Genomic DNA, 27,425 nt, shown 5'->3' with positions numbered 1-27,425 from the left:
GGATGTAAAGCGCCATATAGTCATCCTCACTGATTATTTATAATGTAGCCTCACTTCAGAAGTCTCTCGGCTGCTGGCCAGTCCAGTAATAACAGGTCTCTGTGGGGAGAGTCTGTTGTGAGTTTAGGGGACACGTCGTGTCTCACTTTCAGCAGTGAGTGACACTGTGACCTGTCCCTGTGTCCTGTCTGTGACGCGTCATGCAATGCGCCCACTTGCAAAGAAGCTGCTGATGTGTTTTTTCCACAGTCGAATATTAATTTTCACAATTTAATCTCAGTTTTTTAAATATTTGAAAATATATTTGAATTTTGAATATTCGTTGACAGCCCTAATCTAAAAGATAGATACATAATAAATAAAATAATTGGAAGTGAAACAAGTAAACCCAAACAAGTAAAGTCATGTTTACTTCAAATAACACAGTTTACTTTAGTTTTCACATGGAACATTAACAACTGTCTGCGGGGTAAAAGTTCTGTGTTTGTTAGATCAATCCATCCAACCCTACAATCCTCTCAGTTGGCTTTAATTTCATCACTTCCCCCTTTGCTTTCACACTTTGTGACATCACTTCCATCTTGGCATCCTTCATAATTACTACGACCACTAGAGGGTACCTGTAGCTACAGGTTGTAGGGGAGGACAGTGTCTGTTATCCTGTTATTTAAGAATATCTGAGTTTACAGTATTTTGTGGGCACAATTTGTAAATAAGTAACGAAACCCCTGAAGATACACATCAATGCAACTTTAAAAAATAATAAATGAAGTCTGTATTTATTAATTATTTTATTCCATTTCTAAATCGTTTTTTCACAGTGTCTGAGCGAGAGTTATTCTGCTGGGGAACAACTATTCTAAGAGGAGTTCAGTGGGAGACTTGATACTGGGAGAGAATGTGTTCAACAAAGCAACTAATACATTTGTGAGAATCAGTGGACCATTTGAAGAGAAAAAAATAGTTGTCATCAACACGGAAGATCTAAAATTCAACATCTCTCAACAGCAACTAACAGAATATGTAGAAAACTGTGTGAGACTCTCTGATCCTGGACCTCATGTGTTCCTGCTGGTTCTACAGCCTGAAGACTTCACTGAGGAACACAAACAGAGACTCTGTAGAGTCCTGAAACTCTTCAGTGACCGATCATTTGATCATTCACTGGTACTGACAACATCCAATGAGGAGAACTTAGGTCTAATGGAGAAATCCATTGAACATCAGCCATTAAAAGACATGATCAGAAAATGTAGATACAGACACTTGAAGCAGAAGAATCTTGAACGCTCAGAGCTGTTGACTCGTTTGGGTCAAACTGCAAAGGAGAACAATGGAGAACATGTGACTTATGAAGCATTTCAGGACACAGCATCTACTTTACCAGATGAACATCAAAGCCAAAAACCAAAGGAAGCACAGACTTCTATCATAGACGCTGTTTTATCTCGTGGTAAGTGCAAAACATTTCTGTAAAGGCATTAAAAACATAATCCAAGTGCTCATTGGTTAAAGAACCACTATGTAGGATTTAGGGAACTCTATCAGCAATGTAGCCGATGTGCCACTAAGATTGACAAATGTGTTGATGCAATTCAAAATATACATATTTTTAAATAAGCCCAGCCACCATAAAGATTTAACATAACCAAGTGCTGTATGGATGATGGCTAAGACAAGTGGGCTGCTGGCCCATTGTGGTTGGGTATTACATCTGTCAGTCCCTTTCTCCCAGCCTAATACTCTCGGTCCAGTTCATTGTTACCTTGCCCAGGCCCCGCACATTTCCTATCTCTATTTGGTGACATTTGGAGAAAAAGTGGAATGGAGCAAGACAGGCAAATGCTCTCAAAAGCTGAGCTGAACCTGATGTGGCTAAATATTTTTTAAGTATTCATTTGGTGCCGAGAGAGGATGGACTAGTGAGCCCAGTGATACCAATTCAACTGTTAGTCAAGGTTTTGTAGTTCAAGCATCAGGACAGAACAAAATAGAGATAAAATAAGCAATTCATGGGTTTGACTTACTGGCTATTAAAGCCATATCAGCTGCCTTTCCTTGAAACATTAATTCAACCGCTCAATTTTTCATAAAGTAAATACGCTGTCAACATCACATTTCCTGAACAAGACCAATCACAGCTTGAATGGAGCAGGAAGATAAATAAAGGTTGACATGCTGCAGGAAACTTTAGAAATGATGGACTGATTGTTATGCATGAATGGTTACAATTTTTAGTTATAGACTAAACACCAACGTAGAGCAGTTCTCTTTCACAATTACTGAATGAAGAAACAAAACTTGTTTGTTGGAAATTACTTGCTGTATTATCCAATTGGAATTAATTTTTAATACTAGTGGTTATGATGACAAAAATAAGTTATACATTAATATAATACTAATCAGATGGTTCCAGAGATTATTGCCATTTTGCTGCCAGTGCCATTGTGCTAACATGTGCTCCCTCTAGCCAGCCTTCTCCTGAGAGCAACAAGTTCAACCTGTTCTATTTTACGTGTTTTGAAGTATTTTTCAGTAATCTTTGACGTTGACCAGGTTTTTGTGGGTGGTAGCGTTTTGCTTGGGTGGGTCTGAGAAAATAATTCCCAGTTCATCTCAGGGGAGCGTGTCCACCACGCTGCACCACCATGTTTCTACAGTAGCCCAAAACTGACAAACGCAACTTTAGCTCTCTACAGGGTCTTTTGCATTTTCACGTTATCACAAGTCAGCTATTGGTTCTGTGACATGCTTGATAAGGGATTGGTTAAAGTAAGGGTATTTAGTTGGTTGAAATCTGCATCCTCACCACAAGATGCTACTGAATCCTACACATTGACCCTTTAAATTAGAGCATTAGGCTGCAGTAATGCTAATGCTAAACTGTTACAGGTCTGCGTGGAGTTCCACTGCAAGAAACCGGTCCAAACATCTTACTGCCAGGGAAAGACCCTTGGACTAACAGTAAGTGAATTTATACTTTTTGTTTATGTTATGTTATCATGCATTTGCAGATGGACTTTTGGTGGCATCTTTTTCCAAGATTAACCCAAACACACCCCACAATACTACATCTCAAAAACACACAAATATGATAAAATAAAAACCACTCCCTCCAAGTAAGTGTTCTCCTCCTCAATATTGTTCAATAAAAATTAGGATTATATATATATATATATATATATATATATATATATATATATATATATATATATATATATGTATATATATATATATACACATACATATATAAAAGACAGAAATATAAGAAGATACATAAAGAGGAGGCCAGAAAAAAATGTATTCAATGAATTTAGACAGAAATACACCAAGGACTTTCCACTTTTGGTTAAGAAGCACACAGAAGAAATATGGGAAATGTAGCAAAAGCATGTGTGACACATTTTAGTTCAATAACCACAATGACTGTTGTTCGAGATGAAACTTTACTTAAGAATAGCATTTTACACGCATAACCATGGACGCCGCCATTATTCCCCAACGAACTAGCTAGCTAACATGCAATTTAACAATCTCCCCTATTTCTTAAAAGAAGAACATTTTAGTATAACAAGGAATATAACATTGGCATTAGTTATTTCAAACCAATAAGAGATAAACAGGGTAAATTTAAAGTTGCAGATTTACTGACTAAAATGTGACAGTTGAATAGTCTATTGTCAAGTCTATTTAGCCTTTGAGATGCCACACACCTTCGCTGAGGGCTCTCAGCAGAGTAAGGCAGATGTCCCAGTCTTCGTCAAACAGTTAGCAAGCTGATCCTTGGTTGCTGACCACATGAGCTGCTGAATAGTTCCAGCGTGTATGAGCTCCTTACTGATTTCAAGGCAGAGTTTCTTTTCCGTCACAGATTTTGTGGACTTGACAGCATCCAGAAGAGAATGATTATCCGTTTGGGCAAATTGCAATGTGTGCAAACACCAGTAGTAAGTTCTGAGTAAAGTATAGCTAGAATTTGCATATGGGTGAGAATTTTCCATCCTCTCCCCAAAGAATGATAAAATGTCCACCCAGTATGCCTACATCTGTGAGGTTTCACTGAAAATAATTAGTTTAAGCAAACTGTTTTCTCATAAGTACTGAAACCTCAATGTCACCTCTTCTGATTTCAGTTTTCTGGTTAGTTTGTTTGCACAAGACAGGGTCTGAACAGTAGCATGCTTTGTGTTTGATGCCAACATGGATATGTCACACATTTTGTCGGGTCTGCTCTGTCTTGCTACCCCCAATATTTGTCCAATCTTTGTTTTAAAAATCTCGCTCTCGATGTCTGTTAAAGGAGCCTCCCGCTGTGTTGCTCTGCTGGGGTCCACAAGAATGAGTTGAAGAATTTTTATGTACACATCTTGTTGTACTTGTATTTCATCCACCAGGGAATGAACCTGCATTCCAATGTAGCTGAAGCTGTTGTTTTCTTCATGTCCAACTTGAAAAGCAGCTTTCAATTGAGGGATGACAGCTGTAAAGAATGTGTCTGAACCACCCCAGATAATGTCATCAAAATGAGATGCAAGGACCTCCATCACCATCACAATATTTCTGGATCGAGCTTTGACACAGTGGCTCCCAAATGCTGCATAGTGTCTTTCACTCTATTGTACCAGTACAAAGAAGTATCTGTTAAGTAAACAGTTTTTCAACTTCCATACAGTTCCTTTACACTGTGCTTCTTGGGCTGGTCGAATATACACATTTCAGGTTAACTCTTTACCTTTCAAACAGACTGCTCTGATGTCCATGGAGTTCAGCTGCCATTTATTTAACAGCCGTGATCATTTTAAGAGACTCTGAAGCACATGTAGGTGAGTCTTTAGGAAGGTCTTGAGTGTTTATCTCTTCAAAGCCTCTTGCAACTAGTCTGGCTTTAGGTACGATGCCTACAGCACACCCACTTCGTTGGGATGCATTTCTGACCTTCATTCTTTCACCTCTTCAAATACATCATTTCGTCTCAAGGTGCTGAGTTTGGTGTGTTTGGCAGGTATGAAGGCATCATCATTCAATATCAGTATATCATCCTCAGTATATTCACTGCATAACTTGGCATGCTCAGATGAATATAACTTGAAGATTTTCCATTTGTCCTAAGTCAACTGACCTTGTTGTGCCAGCAATTTCCTCAGGCTCACTGTACTGCAAATTGTAACAGTTTTTGGATTTTCCAGTGGATTTTTCCTGCCCTGCTAAGGATTTTCCAGTATGGGCTTGGCCACTTTCATTGTCTGTGTATTAAACCATCTGTCCAGTTTTCAGCCTCATGCAGGCCTTCACAAGTCGTGGTTGAGTTTGTCTGTGATGCGTCAGATTGATCAAGATTACTTCCTCCAGGCTATACTGTATGAGGGGGTTACTGCTAACCTTAGCATCAAGAGGTTCATCATTTGTAGGTGTCACTTTCCTTGTTGAGTGAACAACTTTCCTATCACCAAATCTGAAAGGTCATGCACTCTGTTTGTTATTCATTTTTAGTAGCTCACTCTGTGGCTGTCACTTATATAATCATCAAGCCATTTTCTCCACACACAGTTCTTGTGCAGGCTGTATCAATCACAGCAGATCCCAACGCCTCCAACATGAAAATTGTTTTGTCAGACAAATATTTGCTTGGAAACAAAGTAATGTTGCATTCTTCAATATTTTGTTTTAGTCCCTCATCCTTTGTTTGTTTCACATGTTCCTTTTTATTGGGGCAATCCTTTGCCCAGTGATATGTGCTTTGGAATACTGTACATCTCGTTCTCCTCCCATGTTTGTCGGGTGGGTTTGTTCCTGGAAACACAGTTTGAGATTGTTGCCAGTTTTGACCAACTCTACCTTGCTTGCCTGTGTATCTTGTGTAGTAGATAGCTTCACTAGTATCTCCACTCATCTGAAATGCACTGCTATCCTCTTATGGTGGCGTAACGTCATCGCCAAAAAATATTTTCAAGGCTGATTTCATGTTAACAATTGAGACGCTGGGGCAAGCTGAAAGCGCCAACTGTTTTTCTTTTACATTAAGTCCTGCAGTGTCTAAGAGCTTGAAGGCTAACACAGCATCTGGCAGCTCCATTTTGGACTTGCATATCTTGTTGTACCGATGTTCAAATTCAATGATAATCCACCATAGAAACACCACTTCCTCTAGCGATTCTGTCAAACTCTCCAATTTGGTCATAAAAAACTTTATTTTCTGTCAACAGAATACAATACCTCATGCAGTTTAATTTATGCAGGATAAAAATTACAATATATTAAGATGGTTATGGCAGTGGGAATAAAGGAGCTTGTGTAAGTGCTTTTCTTGGCTCATGGAACTTTGTATAGGTAGACTGATGGAAGTAACTGGAAAGATTGCAGGTGTTGAGCGTGATCTTTTGTAATGTGATTTACTTTCCTGTCAACTGCTTGGGTGTGAAGTACTGATAATGGAGTTTGAGTCTGGCCAGTTATTTTGCTTCCTTGGTTAATGATCCGGGAAAGCTTTGATTTATTCTTAACAGATATGAAGTTAAACCAGGATGAGATGTTGAAGGTGAGTACAGATTCAGTTAGTGATTTGTACACCGCAGTTAAAATGTCCTTTTTGACATCAAATCCCCTGAGTTTCCTCAGCAGGAACAGACGTTGTTGTGCTTTCTTGTACACTGAGTCAGTCTGTTTGGAGAATGACAGAAGGCTGCCTGGAGTGGGTCGTGCTTGCCTGCCATCATGGTGGTGAGGTGGTCATTCACCACCCTCTCCATACACCATATACCACTGGTCTGAAGTCCTTCATTTCCCTGGCATTGGACTCCTTTGGCACAGGTATAACAGTGGACATCTTCCATATTTGTGGAACACAGCTGGAATCAAGGAGCCACTGGAATAGCTGAGTGATCACATCACCCAGCTGAAGAGAGCATTCTTTCAACACTCTGCCGCTGAGACCGTCTGGACCAGAGGCCTTGTGATGGTTAATGTGGCCCAGTATAGATGTCACCTTCCTTGCATCCACAGTGATCGATGGACAAGTGGGGCTGGGAGGGGGGGGCAGTCATTCTAGGGGGTTAGATTGTTAGGGCCACAGGGCAATCGCACCGAGCACTATTGTTATACTGTGGATTTTTTCTTCTTCCTCATTCGGACACAATTTCGTCCTGCTACTAGTCCTACTAGACAAATTATACTTTAAAACGTGCGGTTTGATCGGGATCGGTGCGCTATTACTTTTTTCTATGGAATGCGAATTTTTCGCAACATAAGTCGCAAGAAACTACCCAAAATTTTGCATTGAAGTGAATGGGATGACCCGGAAAAAAATTAGCGAAAAAGAACAATAATTGGAGATTTTCAAACGTCTGCTTCTCCAGCATAATTTCAGTTAGAGACTCCATTTGAACTTCAAACAGTAGACACAAGCCTTGTGTATTGGTGTATTAATCCACGTTTGGATAGGTCATATAGTTTTTTATCAATCCCTGTTCAATGACCATGATAATTTTTGGAGAAATTCTGAGATTATAATGGGTGTGTATTGCACGGAATGTTTGTGTCACAGTGTGTGATGTCATCGCTCAGAGTGTAGAGGGAGAAAAAAAATTATCAAAAAATAAATTTGAAAACTTCGCTCCAGGCCGCAAATTCCACTCTACGAAATAATTTATACATAGAAACGTAGGAAATTTTTTCTTCTCACTCACAAGCTGTCAGAGTTATAGTTAGGGCATAGGACGCACAGATGCGCCACCGACACGCACCAACATGCACCAACACGCACCAACACGCACCAACAGCCTCATTGACTCCCATATTAAAAATGCAGGAAGATTTCTGTAGAAAAGCATATTTAACAGTTTTTCAGATCGCTCTTACAAAGCCATTTCTTCATTTTTCTTCACAAAAAACATATGTAGCTCTTCAGAAAGAACTCAGGACGCTCAAAGTGAAGTCGGATCAATGATAGGTATTATGGTTTTGCCAAAAATGCTTTCTGTTCGAGGCCAGAAATTCTAGTCTGTCCACCTCTGGCCACTGTGCTAGAAGATTCCACAGCTGTTAATTTCCGTTGATTGCTCTGCTGATTGCTCGACCCCAACGCCTTTGATCCTTTGATGTGATTACAGTTAAAGATACACGCATGCACACACACACACACATGCGCGTGTAAGTGCGCACACTCCTCCAGATACACATGTGTAGTGGCAAAAAATCGTTATAAGGAGGAAAGATCACTGAGTCGTTGGAGCATAAGCAATAAACGTTTATTCGGATTGCAACCAGGAGAGCACAAAGTACAGTTAGGAAGTCTGCACAGAGTGAATCTGCAGACAAAGGGAGCTGACAGTTTTTATAGAGTTACAATACATGTGTGTGTGTTGGGTGGGAGGCACAGAGTTACGACCTTGAGGAGATGTGGAGCATAAAACCATAATTGGGCTTGTGAGATATCAAAGGCATCCTGGACAAGAAGCACCTGTGTTCTGTTATACTTACAGGACAAAAGGTCAGATTGTGGTCACATAAAGGTTCATAAAGTTATGTGAAAATGTTCATAAAGTTGTGTGAAAATGCATACGCATGGCTTTTTGTCATAACATTTCCCCCTTTTGATCCGTAAGGATCAACCAGAGAAAAGATCAAACACAACCAACAAGGAAAACAAAAAAAACCCATAAAGAAATGTACAAAAGAATCACCATTAAACAGTATCAGACTGAACATTCCGCACTTGTTTAAGACCAATCATCATCAATAATGGCAACAGTTTGAAATAGTTTGAAATAGACTCAAGGGAGAGAGCAACGCTGTTTTTTAAGGAGGACAGTCTCCTAGTCAAATGAGCAAAGCACAGTGGGGCATACAGTCAACCTACATATCAGCATCATCATTAACATCAGAGTCAGAGTCAAAAGCGGATTCAGAGAAAGTGTCAACAGAGTCAAGGGCAGACTGGAAAGCAGGAGGAAGTGGGGTGGGGTCAGGCAAGGGAATGAGTTCATACGTAAGGAGCTGAGTAGTGAACATGGAGGAAACCAAGTGTTTAAGCAGGGGGACAACACAAGTAACAAACAGGAAGAAGAGGAGCCATCAGAAGAAAGTCCTAACAGGCAGCCCTGTGTGAGCCAGGCGAGAGAGGCAACGTTAGAGTCGGAAGAGGTCAGAATCGGACGTACGCGGAGGTGGGGAGCAGTGGAGGAGATAGGGAGGAGGAAGCAGACATAGCAGTTGGAGTGAGAGGAAGATTGGCCTGCTGGCGTTCCTGCGTGTCGGGGTGTGGATGAACGGCCTGCGGGCCTTTAAGAAGGGCTTCATGGGAAACGTTCTGGGGGAGGGCTTCGTCCTCGGTGGGGTCTTCTTCATTGGGCAAGGAGAGCAGGGAATTCTTCTGGAGCACAGAGAGGTTGAGTTTGGAGATAAAGTCAACACTGAAGATGTGATCCGAGCTGCCAGAAGAATTTCACAAGAACTTTTGCCTTTGGAGAGGAAATAATGCTTTGTATTATTATAACCTCATATCTTTAAAACGCACAGAAAGTTCAGAACCATATAAATGACCTCCAGCTACAAGAACCATCATATAAACTGTGAAACATTTTAAAGTTTGTAAAGTGTTCATTAGATCTGTGGTTTGCGGTTTAAGCAGTATAGTTTGCTGTATAGTTTGCATAACGCCACCAGGAGTTAAGCTCATACGGGTGGTCAAAATCCCCAGAGGGTGATAGCCAATCATGGTCGTGATGGGCAGTAACATATCGCTTATGTCTGTTGGGAAATGAGGAGGAAGAGTGGTTAAGAGAGAGGGAGGAGTTAGTGTAAGGTGGGGAAGGAGGGTGTAGGAAATAGAGTAGGGGGAACACTAAAAGGAAAGCGAGCAGGGCAAAGCAACAGAGGGTACCACGGAGGCCACAAAGGCCAGGGGCACGAAAGGGATGCCAGGGGTGGTTCCATAGCCTAAAGGTTAAGGGCTTTGAGAATCAGGAAGAAAGCAATAAACAAAAGACAAATGAAAACAAAACCCAAAGAGAAAATCAAGACAACAAGAAAATATGTGTCACCAGATCCTGTCCTTTATTATGGAGACCACGCCCAGGTGTCGCGGAAGGAAACTATGGTAAGGTGTGAGAGCAGTGTAACTGCGTATGCCTGGGACTGGCACTTGTGATGTCACAGGTTGCTAATCCAACCTGCTAGTCACAACACTCTCAACACCGTGTGTCAGAGTCCAGTGTGTCGGTGTGTAAATCTGTGGACAGAAGAGAGAGGGGAGAGAGACAGAGCCTAGACTAGTGGCTTGGCACCACGTGTTGCAGTCAGAGCGCTTATTACACCTCTGGCTGATTTTGGAGACTTGGCAGTCTCTTGTCGCAGGGGAGCGCTATTTCACCTCACCCTAAAGTTGGAGGCTTGGCACGCCTCAATCTTGGCTTGGCAGAGGGTCCGGAGGAGGCGGGACCTTCCTGCAGTGGCTGGCGTGGATCCAGGTGGCCCTCTCAGCGACTTTCACGGCCGTATGGGTTGTCAGCAGGACCTGGAATGGACCCTGCCACCTCTTATGCTTCCAGGACTTTCGCCTGAAGTCTTTCACCACCACGTAATCACCAGGGTGGAGCTGATGGAGAGGACTGGTGGCTGGAGTTGGAAGGGCAGCAGTCACCTGTCTCCTAATGCCTGCAAGATGTTTGGTTAGATTAGCACAATACGTTAGCATAGCATCCTCAGACAGATGGAGCTGGAAACTTCGGGGCGTCCACACCTACAAAGGGAGGAGCTGCAAAAAGAATCTCATAAGGGCTGAGGTAAGTTTTAGGTCGCTTGCGCATCCTCATGTACACAAGCACTAGAGGGAGTGCTTGTGTCCATTTGAGGCCTGTGTCTTCACAATATTTAGCCAATTTGTTCTTCAATGTCCCGTTCTCACGCTCAACAGTGCCACTACTGGCCGGGTGGTAGGCCCAAATGACACAGGCTTGGCAATGTTTTTGAGCATTGGTTGAAAAATCTTTAGTGAACCAATGTTGATCAGTCATAATCTGCATCCCCCCTTTTGACGCATGGCCTAGACCATGTCAACTTAGCATAATGGGGAAAGAGACTGCCACTGCTTCTCGTCAGAAGGAGAGGCTAGAGTCTGTACTGCAGAGAGTGAGTCGGGGACAGAGAGGGAACTGAGAGTGTGTATGTGTGCCTGCTGGGGGAGCAGAAGTAGAGAAGCAGCCTTGGCTACAGCATCTGCTCGTGCATTTCCTGTGGAAACAGGATCAAAGGAGTTAGTGTGAGCAGCACATTTACACACAGCAACAGCAGATGGTAACAAAACAGCTTCTAGGAGGTCAGCAATGAGAGAGTGATGTAGGATGGGCTCTCCATCACCCTTCAGGAAGCCCCTATGCTTCCAAAGGGCCTGTAATCAGATTTAGGTGTAACAACAACAGGTATGCAGTCTTCAACCAGGCCTACATCATATTTGCCATTCACCCATAAGGAATCAGAGACTTCCTTTAAGGCAGGGTGGACCTCAGTAGCAGACAGTAACACAGCAGTTTCCCCTGCCACCCTGTCTGCATCAATCAGTACATGCACTGATCTGAGGCAGGGGAAACTGAGTTTGCAAAATGATTTGTAAACCCCCCCTTTTGATGAATACATCACAGCAGGGTCAGGAGTTCGTGTCCAATCGGAAAGAGTTTCCAACTGGCTAATTGGTACGTTACCACGGGGTCACTTTGCAGGGGGGAGGTGGAGGAGCCTCTCCGTACGGCTTTAACGACATCTGGTGTCGAGATGAGGGACACTCCCAGAGTCATCATCAGGTCTCGTCCCATCAGGTTGAAAGGACAGACAGCAGAGGAGAGAAAAGAGTGTTTAATTTTGGTTAAAGGTACATGATGTACACATGAAATAGGAATGGTGAAATGTCTCTGATCCTGTTACCACATGCACCAATGGAAATTATGTTTCTGCCACTATATCTAATGTTTGGAAACACAGATTGTTTTAAAACAGAGTGAGTAGCACCTGACCAGCCCAAGAATCCTTCCCTTCAGAAGGATTCCTCGGCCTGGACCTGGTCTTAATGGCTGAGGTAGTAGACTTGGTCTGGGTAAGGCCCTTTGTTGTTTTTTGTGGAGCAGGTTGGCTGGGCGTCTGGTCAGCGGGCACCCTCCCTTCCACCTTACCCCCTGACGGTCAGTCTGAGGCCTGGCTCCGGCTGAGGTGTCCACCGTTGTCTCCAGGCGGTCGTCCATATCCTCCGCGTCCGCGGCCACGCCCGCGGTTGGCCTTGGGATAGGGACAGTCTTTAGCCCAATGTCCAGTTCCACCACAGTTAAAGCAGAGCAAAGTCCGCTCCAGACAGCTTCCTCATCATAACGCGGCCCATTTCACTGGAAGTTGGTGTAAAGTCTCTGATAAAGGCCATCACTGCCTCACCGAGGACTTGACCTCCCTGTGTGACTTAAGGGAGGTGTTCAGCTGCTTGGAGCATGTCGGCTACCGTCCGCGAGCGATAAACATAACTAGCTGCGCCTTCAGGTCCCATCACTTGGACCACTGGGAGTGTGAACGTTTCTCATCCACTTTTTTTTTTCAGTTTTAACTTTGCCTTTCTTTATCAACTTATCTTTTTCTTTCTGTAAATCACATTGTTCAACTTTACTGCCTCGGGAACCAATTGTTCACTCTTTCAATTCAATTCAATTTATTCTCCCTTGTTTTTATTTTTTTTATTGTTGTTTTTTTATTATTATTTTTAATTAATTTTTATATATTTTTTTAAAATATATTTTTATTTTATTTTATTTTATTTTCCAAACTGCTTTTGTTATATCTCACAGGATTTTAACCTGGTCTTAATATAACTTTATATCTCACAGGATTTTAACCTGGTCTTGATATAAAATCACACTCAGCTACTTCACAGGATTTTAACTAGTAGGAGTAAATCTTAGACTGCAGTAAATTATTTTAGTGAATGGGAAGTACACCAGACCAATTATAAATGCTTTACTCCAAAGACTCAGAAATACTACGTTACCAATGTCATTCAATTCATCATTACTGCCAAAATTATCAGAATTATTAATCATAAAATTTTAGAAAATGAAAATTCAACATCTCACCAAAATCAGGAGACTGTAGGTTCGGTTGGGGAGTCAGTCAGTCGACACCAGCTGTTCTGCAAAGGAGGTGTGATCAGGGTATTGGATGTGTGCAGATTTCTGAGCTCTGTCCATCATGGTGTTAGGTCCTTGCCACGCCTCCCTTGCGCTGCCAGTGGTAAATTTTTCCTCCACTTTGTTTTTATAGTGGAGTTTGGCCAGCCTGGTCGTCACTGTCAACTCACTATTCATCTCTTTAACTCTGTGTGCATCTCCCTGCAGGAATGCTGCTTTCTTGCTTTTTAAACAGTTTTTCAGGTCCTTGGTGACCCAAGGCTTTTTGTTAGGATACAGCTTGACCTGTTTCGATGGTATATTGGTGTCCACACAGAAGGTTAAATAGGAGGAGATGGAGTCTGGCAGCATGTTTAGGTCCCCTTCACAGCTTTGGAAAAATACTACCCAATCTGTGATCTCCATGAAGCCCTTTAAAATCTCAACAGAGTCCTTGTTCCAGACTTTAATAGTTTTTGTTTGTGTATTGTCTGTTTTCAGTTTTTGTCTTTATTTCGGGAGCAGCAGAATGATGTTGTGATCAGAATGGCCAAGCAGTGGGCGGGGCTTTGAAACATAGGCTATGTTACCAAAACACAGAACACTGCTCCAAATTCGGGAGTAGTGTGGTTACATCGCATCTGCTAAAGTCCCCTAGCAAAAACACGCTGATTGCTGTTCTTGTTTACAGCTCTGTTGTAACAATCAGCAATGTGTTCTGCTGCAAATGCGTTATCGGGCCCAGGGACATATGCAAGAATAACTGTGATTCGTGTAAACTCTCGTGGTAGGTAATATGATCTGAATGACAGTTATTATTTCATGGTGCTTGCTGCATTCAGTCTCTCTGACTGTGAAGTTACTGGCCCACTTGTTGTTTACAGCCAGGCAAAGCCTGCCCCCAATCGACTTCCGCATTTGCCTAGTGTCTCTGTCAAAGCGTATTATGTGAATTCCATCCAAAACATCGGTTATGTCCTCTGACAGCTACGTCTCTGTAAAACGGAAGAGACTGGTTTGACGGTAATCCGAGTCATGTCCGATGAGTGCAGAAAGTTTTGTACGTAATGACCGCACACTGGACAGAGTTATTGCAGGTAGTGGCAGCCTCCTGCCTCGTCTCCTCAATCTGTTGTGAATTCCTCCTTTGGATCCCCTTTTCCTCCAAATGCTCTTGATGTGATTGTTCTTTAGCAGAAACCCAGGGTATTCCATCAAGGAAAGATGACTCTTGTGGATCGAGGGAAGCCGGCCACAGATCCAGCAGAGCCTCCTGTGAATAAGTAACACTTCCTTCATGGCGTGTAATGACATTTGCCGGTGCTGTCTCGATCGCAAATGCTCCTTCTAGGAAGGCGATCAGGACTTGCAAAATGTTTCAGAGTGGTAGTCATACTTATTGTATTTGATTCCGCATTTTTGATGTTTGCTGTAAACACAACAACAACCATAAATATATACAAACATACAGAGGCACAGAGTAGCGCCCCACCTCAGGATCTCAATGTAAGTTGCCTGCAGCAATTTCAAATACAATGGCCTTCGTCTTCCCGTTAGCGACAAGGTAACCGCCAAGGCTTGCTTCTTTTTATCCAGGTCGGTAACAAGTTTCCAAATTTCGATCTCATTTTTGCAGCTTTCCTAAGACATTTTTTTGTCAAACGGTGGCTGAACTTTGTAATTCCCAGCAGCTACCATCGTCTGCTACCAATGTTAGTTCAATATCCACAACAACTGTTTTTGGAGATGACACTTTACTTAAGAATAGCATTTTACATGCATAACCATGGCTGCCACCAATATTATGTAATGATCTCATCAGATCAACAAAGTGTCGTGATTTCAGCCTCATATTGAGTGAATGTTTATTTTATCTTTCTCTCTGTTTTTTTGCAGCATCTGCACTCAGGATTGTGCTACTGGGAAAAAGTGATGAAAAACAGACAAAACTTGGTAACCTCATCATCGGGAACCAAATTTTTCATTGTCAAAGAATCAGGCATCAATCATGTGTGGCGACCTGTAGAGAGTGGGGAGGGAAACCATTAACAGTAGTGAAAACTCCAGACATGTTCAGTCTGTCTGAGAAGGATGTGAGAAGAGAGGTGCAGGACTGTGTGAGTCTTTGTCCTCCTGGACCAAATGTTCTGCTGCTGTTAGTGAAGCCTTCTGACTTCACAGAGGAGAACAGCCAGAGAGTGAAGTTCATCCTGAGTTTGTTTGGCGAAGATGCTTTTAAGTTCTCAATGGTCATCCTGACGCATGAGAGTGAAATGAGTTCCACTGTTAATGAACTAATTCAAAACTGTGAAGGAAGAAACTACAGCTTGTCTGAAGATAACCACAGATCATTAATGGAGAGGATTGAAGAAACAGCTAATAAAAAAATGACAGCAGCTCTAAACGTGGTTGTGTGTGGGAGGAGAGAAGCAGGGAAGACCTCAGCAGCCAAGGCCATTTTAGGTCAGACAGAGCTTCATTCAGTCTCCAGCTCAGAGTGTGTTAAACATCAGGGAGAGGTGTGTGGACGTTGGGTTTCCCTGGTGGAGCTGCCTGCATTGAATGGAAAACCTCAGGAGGAAGTGATGGAGGAATCATTCAGGTGTATCTCCCTCTGTGATCCTGAGGGCGTCCATGCCTTCATCCTGGTCCTTCCTGTGGGTCCCCTCACTGATGAAGACAAGGGAGAGTTGGAGACCATCCAGAACACTTTCAGCTCTCGAGTCAATGACTTCACCATGATTCTGTTCACTGTGGAGTCAGATCCTACAGCTCCAGCTGTTGATAACTTTCTAAAGGAAAACAAGGACATCCAGGAGCTCCGTCAGAGCTGTGGAGGAAGACAGTTTGTCCTCAACATCGGGGACCAGCAGCAGATCCCAGAGCTGTTGGCTGCTGCAGAAAAGATGAGAGTTGAAGGATCCAGATGCTTCACGAAGGACATGTTCACCAAGGCTCAGATGAGGGAGGTTACAAGACTCAAAGCTGAACTGCAGGATGTAAAACAGAATGTAATGGGAGGTGATGATAAAAGTCAGAGCGGAGAGTGTCTCAGGATGGTGCTGATTGGAAAGACCGGCAGTGGAAAGAGTGCGACTGGAAACACCATTTTGGGCAAAAAGCATTTTACTTCCACTCCCAGCTCAAAGTCTGTGACAAAGTTTTGCGAGAAAGCAACAGGAGAGATTGATGGGCGGCCTGTATCTGTGGTTGACACTCCCGGCTTGTTTGACACGACTCTGTCCAATGATGACGTTCAACAGGAGCTGGTGAAATGCATCAGCATGTTGTCTCCTGGACCTCATGTGTTCCTACTGGTGCTGCAGATCGGACGCTGTACAGAAGAGGAAAAAGCCTCTGTGGAACTGATCAAGAAGTATTTTGGCAAGAATTCAGGAGATTTCATAATCATTATATTCACCAGAGGAGATGAACTGGAGGATCAGTCATTTGAGAGTTACATTGAAAACTGTGATGACTTTTTACAAAAACTGATACATGAATGTAAAGGAAGATATCAGGTCTTCAATAATAAGAATAAGAAAGACCACACACAAGTCAAGGAACTGATAAACAAGTCAAACAAGATGCTGAAGGAAAATGGTGGCAGCTGCTACACCTCAGAGATGTTTCAAGAGGCTGAGGAAGCCATACAGAAGGAGGTGGACAGGATCCTGAAGGAGAAAGAAGAAGAAATGCAGAAACAGAAGGAGGAGCTGCAAAGGAAACATGAGGAGGAAATGGAAGCAGTGAAGAGAAAAATGGAACAACAAAGGTCAGAAATTGAACAAGAAAGAGCCAGACAACTTAAAGAAATGGAGAATAACATCAACAAGGAGCGTGAGGAGAGAAAGAAAGAACAGGAAAAGAGAAAAGAAGAAGAAAGAGAGAAGCAAAGGCAGGAAGAAGTCCAACAACAAGAGTGGGAGCAAAAACTTGCAGCTATGGAGAAAAAAGTAAAGTCAGAATCAAAGGAGAAGGAAACCATTGATAGAGAGTTGGAGCAGAGCAAAGAAGAGCTTAGAAAGCAACGAGAGGACTGGGAAAAGAAACAAAAAGAATGGTGGGACAAACGAAATCAAGAAGATGATCAGAAACGACAGGAGGAGAAAACAAGAATAACAAATCTACAAGAAGAATACGAGCAGGAAAGAGACAAACATGAAAAGAAAAGAAAAGAAGAAGATCGAATCAGAAGAGAACAGGAGGAGAAGGAGAGAAAAGATCTGGAGGAAAACTATAAGAAGAAACTGGAGGAGATGAAGAAGAAATATGAAGAGGAGGCCAGAAAACAAGCTGAAGAGTTCAATGAGTTCAGACAGAAATACACCAAGGACTTTGCAACGTTGGTCGACAAGCACATGGAAGAAATGCAGGAATTGACGCAAAAGCATGTGAGACAAATGCAAGAGACAAAAGAGAGTCATGGCAAAGAGTATAATCTGTTAAAAGACCTGTCAAGTCACAAAGAAGAAACACTGAAAAAAGAAATGGAGGAGTTGACGAAAAAACATCAGCAGAGCTCAATGAACAAAGAAGAAACACTGAAAAAAGAAATGGAGGAGTTGACGAAAAAACATCAGCAGAGCTTAATGAACAAAGAAGAAACACTGAAAAAAGAAATGGAGGAGTTGACGAAAAAACATCAGCAGAGCTCAATGAACAAAGAAGAAACACTGAAAAAAGAAATGGAGGAGTTGACGAAAAAACATCAGCAGAGCTTAATGAACAAAGAAGAAACACTGAAAAAAGAAATGGAGGAGTTGACGAAAAAACATCAGCAGAGCTCAATGAACAAAGAAGAAACACTGAAAAAAGAAATGGAGGAGTTGACGAAAAAACATCAGCAGAGCTCAATAGACAAAGATACACAGCTAAAAGAGGCAGAGGTCTTGAAGAAAAAGCAGGAGCAAGAAATAAATGAACTAAAACAGAAATACAAAAATAAATGTATAATCGCCTGACCACTGAAAAAACCCTTGATCAATATGATGTTAGTGAGTGGAGCATGTGTCTGGGCAGCACTGTATGGAGATGTTCATGACGTTGAGATGGTTTTACTTCAGTAATAAAAACAGTGGACAGAAATATAATTTTCCATGACGAAAGAGAGTGACCAAGACTTCCAGAAACAAGGTGCAAAGCCTGCCCATACCTTCCCTTAGAAGCACAACAGTGTCGTTAACTTAACTTAAACTTGCTTAAAGTGAAGGACAAGCACAGCAGTGAAAATATACACTGATGTACATACTCTTTTTGTAATTCCAGTGCACAGCCAGTGGGCTGTAATTAATTTTCCACTTGTCCAAGCTCGGGTCGTGGGACCTGGAGCCGATCCCAGCTGACATTAGGTGAGGGGCGGGGTACACCCTGAACAGGTCTCCAGACTATCACATGGAAGACACACAGAGGCAGACAACTCTCACTCCTTTATATCTTTGATTCTTATTCCTGTTTTGATATAATTCATATAATAATCATATAATTGACCATTATCATTGATATAATTCCTTTGAAGTTTCATGAGGTGTTCTGTTGATCATCAGTTAAAGATTAGTATATCATTTTTTTTAACAATGTAAACATGTTATAGATTTGCATATTTTCTCTTGATTTGTACCATATTGTTTGTAACTTCTACACCACCAACAGTCTATTTAGTAGCTGTTCTGGAGCTCTGAATTGAATGATTTTCCTCCTTATTCTATCATCTGATTTTACTCTTTTAAAACCCATTTGAATGAGTCTTGTTATATTCTCTATATTTTAATAGTGTTTTTATCCCACAAATGCCTTTCTGTCTTACATAAAACACTTTTAATTGCATTGTTGTTGTAAGGTGATGTACAAATGAACTTGAAGAATAATAACAACACTCGTGTTCAATGAGCTACAGCATGACTACCATTTGTGACTGCAGTATAAAATAATTTATTATTTCTATTCTTCTAACATCATTTGTTTAATTCTTTTCGTATTTGTTAATTTTGTATTTGTCAATTTTGTATTTGTGTTTGCTCCTACAAACATATTCTCATTCATGTGGTGATTTGGTCCAAGCATTGGAAGCAATAAAAGGAAATACCTGAAAACTTTCTTTTCTCGTGATAATGAATTGTTAACCTCATTTCGAGAAGTTTATTTTCTCACAAAACCTAGTAATTATCTCATTAACATGAAATAACAAAACAAGATAACATATGTATATAGAATTCAATTCTGCTATAGTCTGACTCTGTTAAGGGCCTTTAGGCCTTGTACCTGTTACCATTATCCTTCTGGCAGGTTATTATACCTATTATTGTAATACAATATAATATAATAAGATTATTGTATTGACTCACCAGATTTTTCAGCCATGCTCTCACTTCGCCAGAAACCCACAAGAGAGAAATTCAACTGGAGCTGCTGACTGTAAAAAGAAACAAGTAAAAAATTTAGATAAAGCTTTATACATTCACTAATGGAGATGTGCGGTCTAATACATTATTTTAATGCTGACAGCTGAGCCAGAGTAGAAAGGTTCAGTTCATGGTTCCTGTCCTGTTTTAGAAAGTTCTACCATTATTCCGATAACCTGTAAATTAACCTACCTGGAAAAGAAATGTTCTCTCTAGTAATTAACAATTATCTTTGACATCTCTCTCCTTTAAGAATGGACTCAACAAAAACATCTTGTCAAGAGACCCAAAACAGAAGAATCAAAATCTGTATACAGAGTTTAAAGGCCCTTGAGGTAAATTTGTGATTTTGGCTTTGAACTACAGAAATAATATTGACATAATTATGTTATTATTATGTTATTTGCACTAGCTCTGTGTCATCTGACCACATTAATTATATTATTATACTTTCCATCGTACTAATATATATTTGCATATTTTTATCTATCTGTTTTATACCCCTTATACTATACTGTGTATATCTTCTGCATTCATAAATATTTATCTTTTTTTTCATTCATTGTTCATAATACTACATACAACAATCTATTTAACATGCTAAATTTTTTAATCATTTTTCCATAATGTTCAATATCTGTGAAATACAAAATACTGTCAGGAAAAAACAAACAAAACAAAAAATCCTATGTGCAATATTAATGTTAAAATAAATGCCAAATAGGGACCATGTAAGTATTTTATGTATATCAGGTGTATATAATATACAGATTTTATACATAATACAGATTTCTGGTCACAAATATGTAAAAATAACTCACTGCAAAATCCCAAATTTACAACTCATTCAATTCAAGGTTAACCACAGAACACACTACACAGGTGAGAGATTACATAAAATGGGCTTCACTATATCAGATCAATGTACCTATTGCACACAGCACACCACAGACAATTACATGCATGCTTTCTGGTACTGTATACCAATTAGACAATTTTGGATACAAGTCACAGATCATCTATCACAAATATTAGACTGCCGCATCCATCTATCCCCTCAACTCTGCCTCTTAGGAGACATATCATCAATACAATCACATAATCCCACCATAACTACACTATTTACAGCCCTAGCTGTCGCCAAGAAAACAATCCTCCTAAACTGGAAAACAAGAAAAAAACTGAACATCACACACATCACATTGACCTTTTCTTGTTATTTAAATAAAAATAAAGTTGTCCTCCAAAAGTGGGGGGTGGTGGTGGGCCCAAAAAAAAAAAAAAAAGAGTCTCAGGAATCTCAACATGATTCTGTTAAAGTGTGTGACAAAGATAATGTACAATTAAAACCCCAGTTCAGCTGTGAGCTGCAGCCTGTGTTTTGTCTCTGAGCTGTTCGAGGTTCTCATATTTACTGTAGATTAAAATGATCAGAACACCAAATTGGAATGAGTTCGGTTTGGTGCTCACAGATCTGATTTCACGTTTGAGAATAACATGTTTTATAATAATATTTATGATATGTGAACAGAGAGAGGACAGAAAAAGTCTGTCTGAACTCAACTGGTTCTGTGCTCCTCATGACATCAGATAATAATAATCTGAAAGTTGAAACTGTTGCCTGAAGAACATAAAAGTAAAATGTAAATATTTTCACCTTCACAACCAACTTTAAACAAACTTCTTCTGATTACAGCTGACAACACTGTAGAGACCTGTGTGGAGAGTTTCCATATAATTCATGATTTATGTTTTTACTTCTTAATGCATTTTATAATATAGGCTTCATACCTTCTCGTGCTGTTATGCTGTATCACAGTATTATGGGCGGTAACCTCTAGTTAATACATTCACCTGTGCACTGGCACGGCGTGCAGGTAACAAAGAGAGAGAGAGGGTGAGTCACTGGGAGGCCGTATTTTTTGTTGACCGATGTTTATTACTTTGGATCGCTGTGATTCATTTTTTTATTACTTTAAGCACGTTATCAAAAGTTGTTTTTTTCTACATTAATAAAATCCTTAAACTCAGATGTTTATTTTGTTAGTACAGCACGTCAGACAATGCAGCAAAACTCCCAGTCCTTAGCCTCTCAGTGACTGCTTGGATTTTAGTCGCTACATTTTTGAAAGGTTAATTTTTAATTTTTGCCCAAAAATGCTATTAATAAACCGTCCCCTTTAATACAGCAGTAAACAAATGAGTAATGACGTTTTGAGCAGTGAATTAATTCCCACGAAGCCACCCAAAAAGGAAGAGCGACAGGCTTTGAGGCCAATTTGACATAGTGGCCAACAGTGAAATTATAGCTTCCTATTCTGTAACGTGATACCTTCTTCCTATAGACTTTTTATTGGGAAAGAGACATCTGTAAATCAGCAGATACGCTTTTTGCCAGACCTCAACTCCCCAATCCCAACATTTAATTGTACTTTTATGTCCTTATTATGTCCTAAAATTTGTAAAGTGTAGCCAAACCAGATTCAATTTTCCTTCTTCAGTTCATGTGAATGACCCCAAGACCAAGCGACTTGGATGCAGGGCTAAACAAAATCTAGTGCTCTTGCTCAAGAGGCCCCACAGTACAGGAGCGTATATGGAAGATCCGGGTAGTTTTACACACAGAAGTCTAACTTTTTTTATTTCATGTGTCACCAAGTAATATCATCCTGAACCACAGGTATCTGCATCAGCTAAGGATATGCACCCTAAGAGCACACTGAGATCCAGTGACATGGCAAGACCTGACAGCAGGCCTGCTGTAGTGGACTCAGTTTTAGTTCTTGTTGTGGAGAGGTCAAACAAGGCCAAACAACAAGTTAGACTATATTTTAGCAAGGGAAAAACTGACATGGTCATTTTAAAATCATCACTCTGTTCTAAAGATATCTGAATGAAAATGGGTTCAATGGGTACCAGTCTCCTCTCGACAGATAAGCCCACTTAATGCTGAGAAAAAAAGCAGTTTAAGGTTAAAGGTTACCTATGTATGTGAATATTTCTGCATCCTAGGGTCCCTAAACAGTCTGTGAGTTGTATAAATTTGGTATGAGTGGAAAGCTGAGACTCTTCAATGAGCCCAAATTTAAGTGTGATGTAGTTATTCGCAATTTTAACATTTCATTGTAGTGAGAGCATTTTTTTTAAACTCGACTTTGCTGTATAAAATGACCTGTTTTAACTTCTGGGATAACTAGAGGCCTTGGGCATTCAGAGGATTCAGAGGACCGCATATATATATATATATATATATATATATGCCATGAAAATAATTAGAAATCAACTTCCAAAGACAAACAAAACAAAATATGTAATTTTAATAAAAATGTGTCAATGGTGCTTTTGGATGAAATCTTGTTACTACCTCGTTTAAAATGTCAGTAGTTCTCTTTTGGTTTATCAATAAATCACGATTACACAATTTGAATGACTCAAAATGCTGCTGCAACAAAACTGTAAATGTTAATAAATCTATTTCAAACCTGATTTCACACAGCAAGAACACATTTACTGCATCAGGATGTTCATCAGAATATAAACAACCAAATGATGACGGAGTGGAAGTGCCGATTGGATACAAAAGTCTTTATTTTGTGTGTGACATTTGTGTTTGTTTGTTGTTAGTCCTCTTTGATTTGATATTTTTAGAATGTAGAACTCTACTGTGATTGAACGTATCTTGTTGTAATTTTATTATGTAAAAAATATTATTGTTGTAGAAGACTTTGGTATGTTTTTTTAATCTTCTTTTTCTAGCTTTCAGATACATTTAAAAATATATATATTTGATGAAAAACATAATGCTGATGAATAAAGTGGCATCAGTATTAAATTCCATCACTTAAAATCAAAATAGGTTAGGAAAACAAAAAGACCTGAAGCTTCTGTTTTTGTATTTAAAAAACAACAATGACTACTTCAACTACAACTTCTACTAATTTAAACTCCTTTCCTGAATGTCAAACTGCTGTTAAAGTTCAGGTTTCAAGGAGTGTCACAAGTGACTGCCAAGTTTGGGAGGATCATATTCATAAAAGCAGTAGAGGAACATTCAAGATATACCTTTCAGTTTTCATGACAAAAATGCAATTAAAATCCTTCTGTCAACTCCACAGAATCAATGCTGTCTATCTATCTGTCTGTGTCCATCCATCTATCAGATCTAAGCATGGTGTAAATTCATGAACAGAAAAAATAAAACATGGTAACATTATCATTAACTCTTCCCGGCTCAAGTTCTGTTGACTCTGGACAGGATCCAGTGAAACGTGATAAAATAATAACACACATTCACAGTCTCGTAAAGCAGAACGTTGACCGGCAGTTTGATTAAAGATAAACTGAAGATAAAGTCTCTGACACAAACTTAACTGTGCAGATTTTTACTAGATACTTTGTCAAAGAAAAAAAGTGCATAAAGTACTCCACACAGGAAACCAGCTCAACTAAGTAAATAATATTCCTTATAATCATCATAATCATGTCATAAAGTTGGTTAAGATCTTGTCATGTTCCAGAAACCAAATTATAAAGTAACTAAGCAGCAGGGTTTTCTGGGCTGCTAGAACAATTTGGACATTACTACCATTGAAACCATGAAGGAATTTCAGGTTGCTTGAATTTAGTGTATGTAAGATTACTTAACAAATTTAACAAAAAGGTATTTTTAAAGGGTTTTTTTAGGTGTCTTGTAAATTCGTTTTTATTGATTGATTTATTGCAGTGTGACAAATCCCTGCCAAGTTTGGATGGATCATATTCATAAAAGTAGCAGGCTGTATCTGCAGATCAGCATTCACATTCATTTTGCATTTTCACATTCTCATCTGGATCTTTACTTTATTTCAGTTTACGCTATTTCCAAACAAATAATCATTTTTCTTTATCATGAATGTTTTTATTTCTTCCAGGCAGCCACCTTTTGCATTTTCATCTAAAAAAATATGTTATATCACAATCAACAGTCATTTTTGTGTTCATAATATAAGACAGATTAAATAATTGTGTTGTTTCAAATACAGTTGATGCATTCCATGGGTTGGACGGAAAAAAATATTTTTTTTGCCATATCTATCAGTTCTCTCCTCACTAGACTCAATTTGACAACTTGTTTACATGTCATTTGTCCTTCTGATGTTCATTAACAATTCCTCATACCTAAAATGACAAATTACATACACAAAGCATTAAGAGACAGATAAAGTGCACCTTTCAGTCAGAGGCCTCTTTGAAGAGGCATGTGGAACAACAAAGTACAAATAAAGGATTGCAGGCATTGTTTCAGTCTGCTGTGTGGGAGCATTATGGATTTAGTGTTACCTTTGAAAATGATTGGAATTGTTGGATAAAACGAGAGTGTTTGAAGACACTGTGTTCAACATGTTAGGCTAATGCTAACAGCAATACATCTGTTGTCTGTTGGAAAGAACAACTTCTCCATGCAGATTCAGACAGGGCAAAATCCATTTATTAAAGGACAGTCCAACACAGCCCACAAAGCTCTTACTGCGGACAGATGGACCTCCAGGGCTACTGAAAGTTACTGTGACACTAAATGACGACGCAGTGGGAGATAAAAAAAACTCCATCTTTGTGAGAGGTGTACAAGTGAGCACTGACACAACTAGAGAGGGACATGTTGTACTTTTGTTTTTTTAAAAAGTCTGGTGCTAGTTGAGTCTATGCTTCATTTATGTTCCAGTTATGTTCATAGCTTTAGTCTATAAGTGGCAATTTCTGAATAACAGCATAAGATTTGACAGTTTGACCATGAAGAAATCTTTATGTTCTGAGCCAGAATTTTGGTAAGGCAACATAGATAAGAGAAAAAAAAGAGTATATTTCTCTCCTGGATGTTGGATTAACCTTCTCCATCTTTTTTGCTAAAGAAAAGGTCGTCTCAGGTGAGTTTAGCTACTGATTGTCCACAGTGACGCCCATATTGACACAGTGTATGATTACAGTGAGGATAAAGTTCACTGTTATTATTTTCCAGTCAGGTTCCTCCTTTTCTCCTGACACACTATCTGCTCCTTGCAGGCAGCGGTCAGTGAGTCAGTTATCAGTGTGAAGTTAGCATGTTTCTTCATTCGATGGAAAATTGACGCAGCAACAATTTCTGGTAAGTAAACTACAGGTGTATGAAAAAGAAAAAAATGATACACAGAATGGTGATTTTAATAGAAACAGCTATTAAAACTGTACTTGTTTGCGCATTGACCTATGTACATTGAGGTGTGGTATGAAAAGTATCAGAAAGAGCTGACACTATAGTGTTCTCAGACAGACAGACAGACTGTATGGTTCTGTGATTATCTTGTCATGAGAGTTTAATATCTCCAGCAGACAGTACAGGCCTATGCTCTATTGCGACGTGAAGGTAAAGTCAAGGACTGTATGTAAATAACAATGTAATATCAAATATCTGACGGGTTGGTATGAGAATCCTTTGGCCAGGCTATTCAGTATAACTAATTAAAATGATCTTGCTTTTTAAGTGTTAACTCCAAGAGAAAAGTTTCCCAGGTGAGTTTGGCGTCATAGCAAAGTTTGTAATTTCACCATGGGAAACAAAAATGATCTAATTTGATGAGGAGACTGTTGAATTTACAGTACAAATTAAAATTAAAATTAAAATTAAAATTAAAATTAAAATTAAAATTAAAATTAATTAATTAAACAAATGTGTATAATTGTAGGACAGAAAGATATAATTAAATTGATGACTACTTATCCTCAGGTGTATGCTGACTACTCAGGACTGGTGATTAGCTGGATTGGAAACACTATTCAGTTACCAAAGTTACTACGTGAATTGAGCTGAAAAGAATTTATTCTTTCTTCAAATATACTTTCAAAAATCCATGATGGGAGATAGTCAACCCATGATAACAGCAACAGCCACCTCAGGTAAGTCATGACATTAAATGCTTGCAGATATTTAAAAAGATGATGCCAAAGCTATAAAGTTTGCCACAGTCTCTGATGTTAATTGGTACTAAGACATTTATTGAGACTTTTTATTATTCTACTGAGCACAGATATGAGTCAGAAGTTCAGACTAAAGATGAACAAGGAAGATAAGTCATCTTTTGATAAACATTACAACAGCTATAAAAATGATTAAAAGAACCAAACTATTATTGATGCTATAACAAAAAAAACCCTACCATATAACATTTTATTCAGGGAGGATTGTTGATATTATATGCTCAACTAACTTTACATCTGATGACTGTACCTACATATACATGGTGATGTTTACATATATTCAGATTGTAGCTACAAGTTTTGAATATTTTTTGTCTTTAAATTGTTTGACACTTCTCCAGATTACATCGGCAGGCCACATTATTATTCAACTGTTCTAAATTTCTAGAAATCTACCATTGGTGTCTTTCAATGACAGAAATTATATAAATAACTAAATATTAAAGCAAAAAAGAAATTGAGATGAAATTTGAAAGACGGGTAAAAGTAAAATTCAGTTTTCAGTTCTATTTTTAATTTAATTAAATTCAAACTTAATTATTTGGTCATCATTTAAATACAGAAAATGGAAATGTATTCAAATTAAAAAAACTATTTCAATTGAACATATTATAATCTAAAACAACTACAGTGGTGGATTTAGATTAGATTAGATTAGATTCAACTTTATTGTCATTGCACATGTCACAAGTACAAAGCAACGAAATGCAGATAGCATCTAACCAGAAGTGCATTAAGCAGTAATTGTGAATCATATTGCAATATATACAGGAATGAATTGTATAAAAATGCAGTATATATAGAGTATATAATAAATAAGATAAATAATAAATGCAGATTTAACTGTAACTGTATTAGTGCAAGTAGATATATATATATATATATATATATATATATATAT

At 39.4% G+C, this 27,425-nt stretch overlaps 1 protein-coding gene across 1 annotated transcript; it reads left to right on the top strand.

Annotated features, from left to right (window-relative positions):
* The first annotated feature begins 843 nt into the window (after positions 1–843).
* Positions 844–25,587, top strand: LOC131974929 (uncharacterized). Its single transcript, XM_059337437.1, has 5 exons — positions 844–1,453; positions 2,893–2,964; positions 15,030–17,041; positions 17,111–17,594; positions 25,574–25,587. The coding sequence occupies exons 1-5, from the start codon at positions 1,204–1,206 to the stop codon at positions 25,585–25,587; spliced, it is 2,832 nt and encodes a 943-aa protein (XP_059193420.1). The 5' UTR covers positions 844–1,203.
* Positions 25,588–27,425: the final 1,838 nt, after the last annotated feature.

The sequence above is a fragment of the Centropristis striata genome, chromosome 7, assembly GCF_030273125.1.
Source record: "Centropristis striata isolate RG_2023a ecotype Rhode Island chromosome 7, C.striata_1.0, whole genome shotgun sequence".
Classification (NCBI taxonomy): domain Eukaryota; kingdom Metazoa; phylum Chordata; class Actinopteri; order Perciformes; family Serranidae; genus Centropristis; species Centropristis striata.
The sequence above is the reverse complement of the archived record's forward strand: the minus strand, read 5'-3'. Positions and strand labels throughout refer to the sequence as shown.

What these genes read in the sequence shown, in the direction of transcription:
- LOC131974929 (XM_059337437.1), top strand. Translation starts at nt 1,204, where the DNA reads ATGGAGAAATCCATTGAACATCAGCCATTAAAAGACATGATCAGAAAA. An exon ending in AGACGCTGTTTTATCTCGTG is followed by an intron (nt 1,454 to 2,892) that starts GTAAGTGCAAAA and finishes AAACTGTTACAG; the next exon opens with GTCTGCGTGGAGTTCCACTG. An exon ending in AGAAGCAAAGGCAGGAAGAA is followed by an intron (nt 17,042 to 17,110) that starts GTCCAACAACAA and finishes GAATCAAAGGAG; the next exon opens with AAGGAAACCATTGATAGAGA.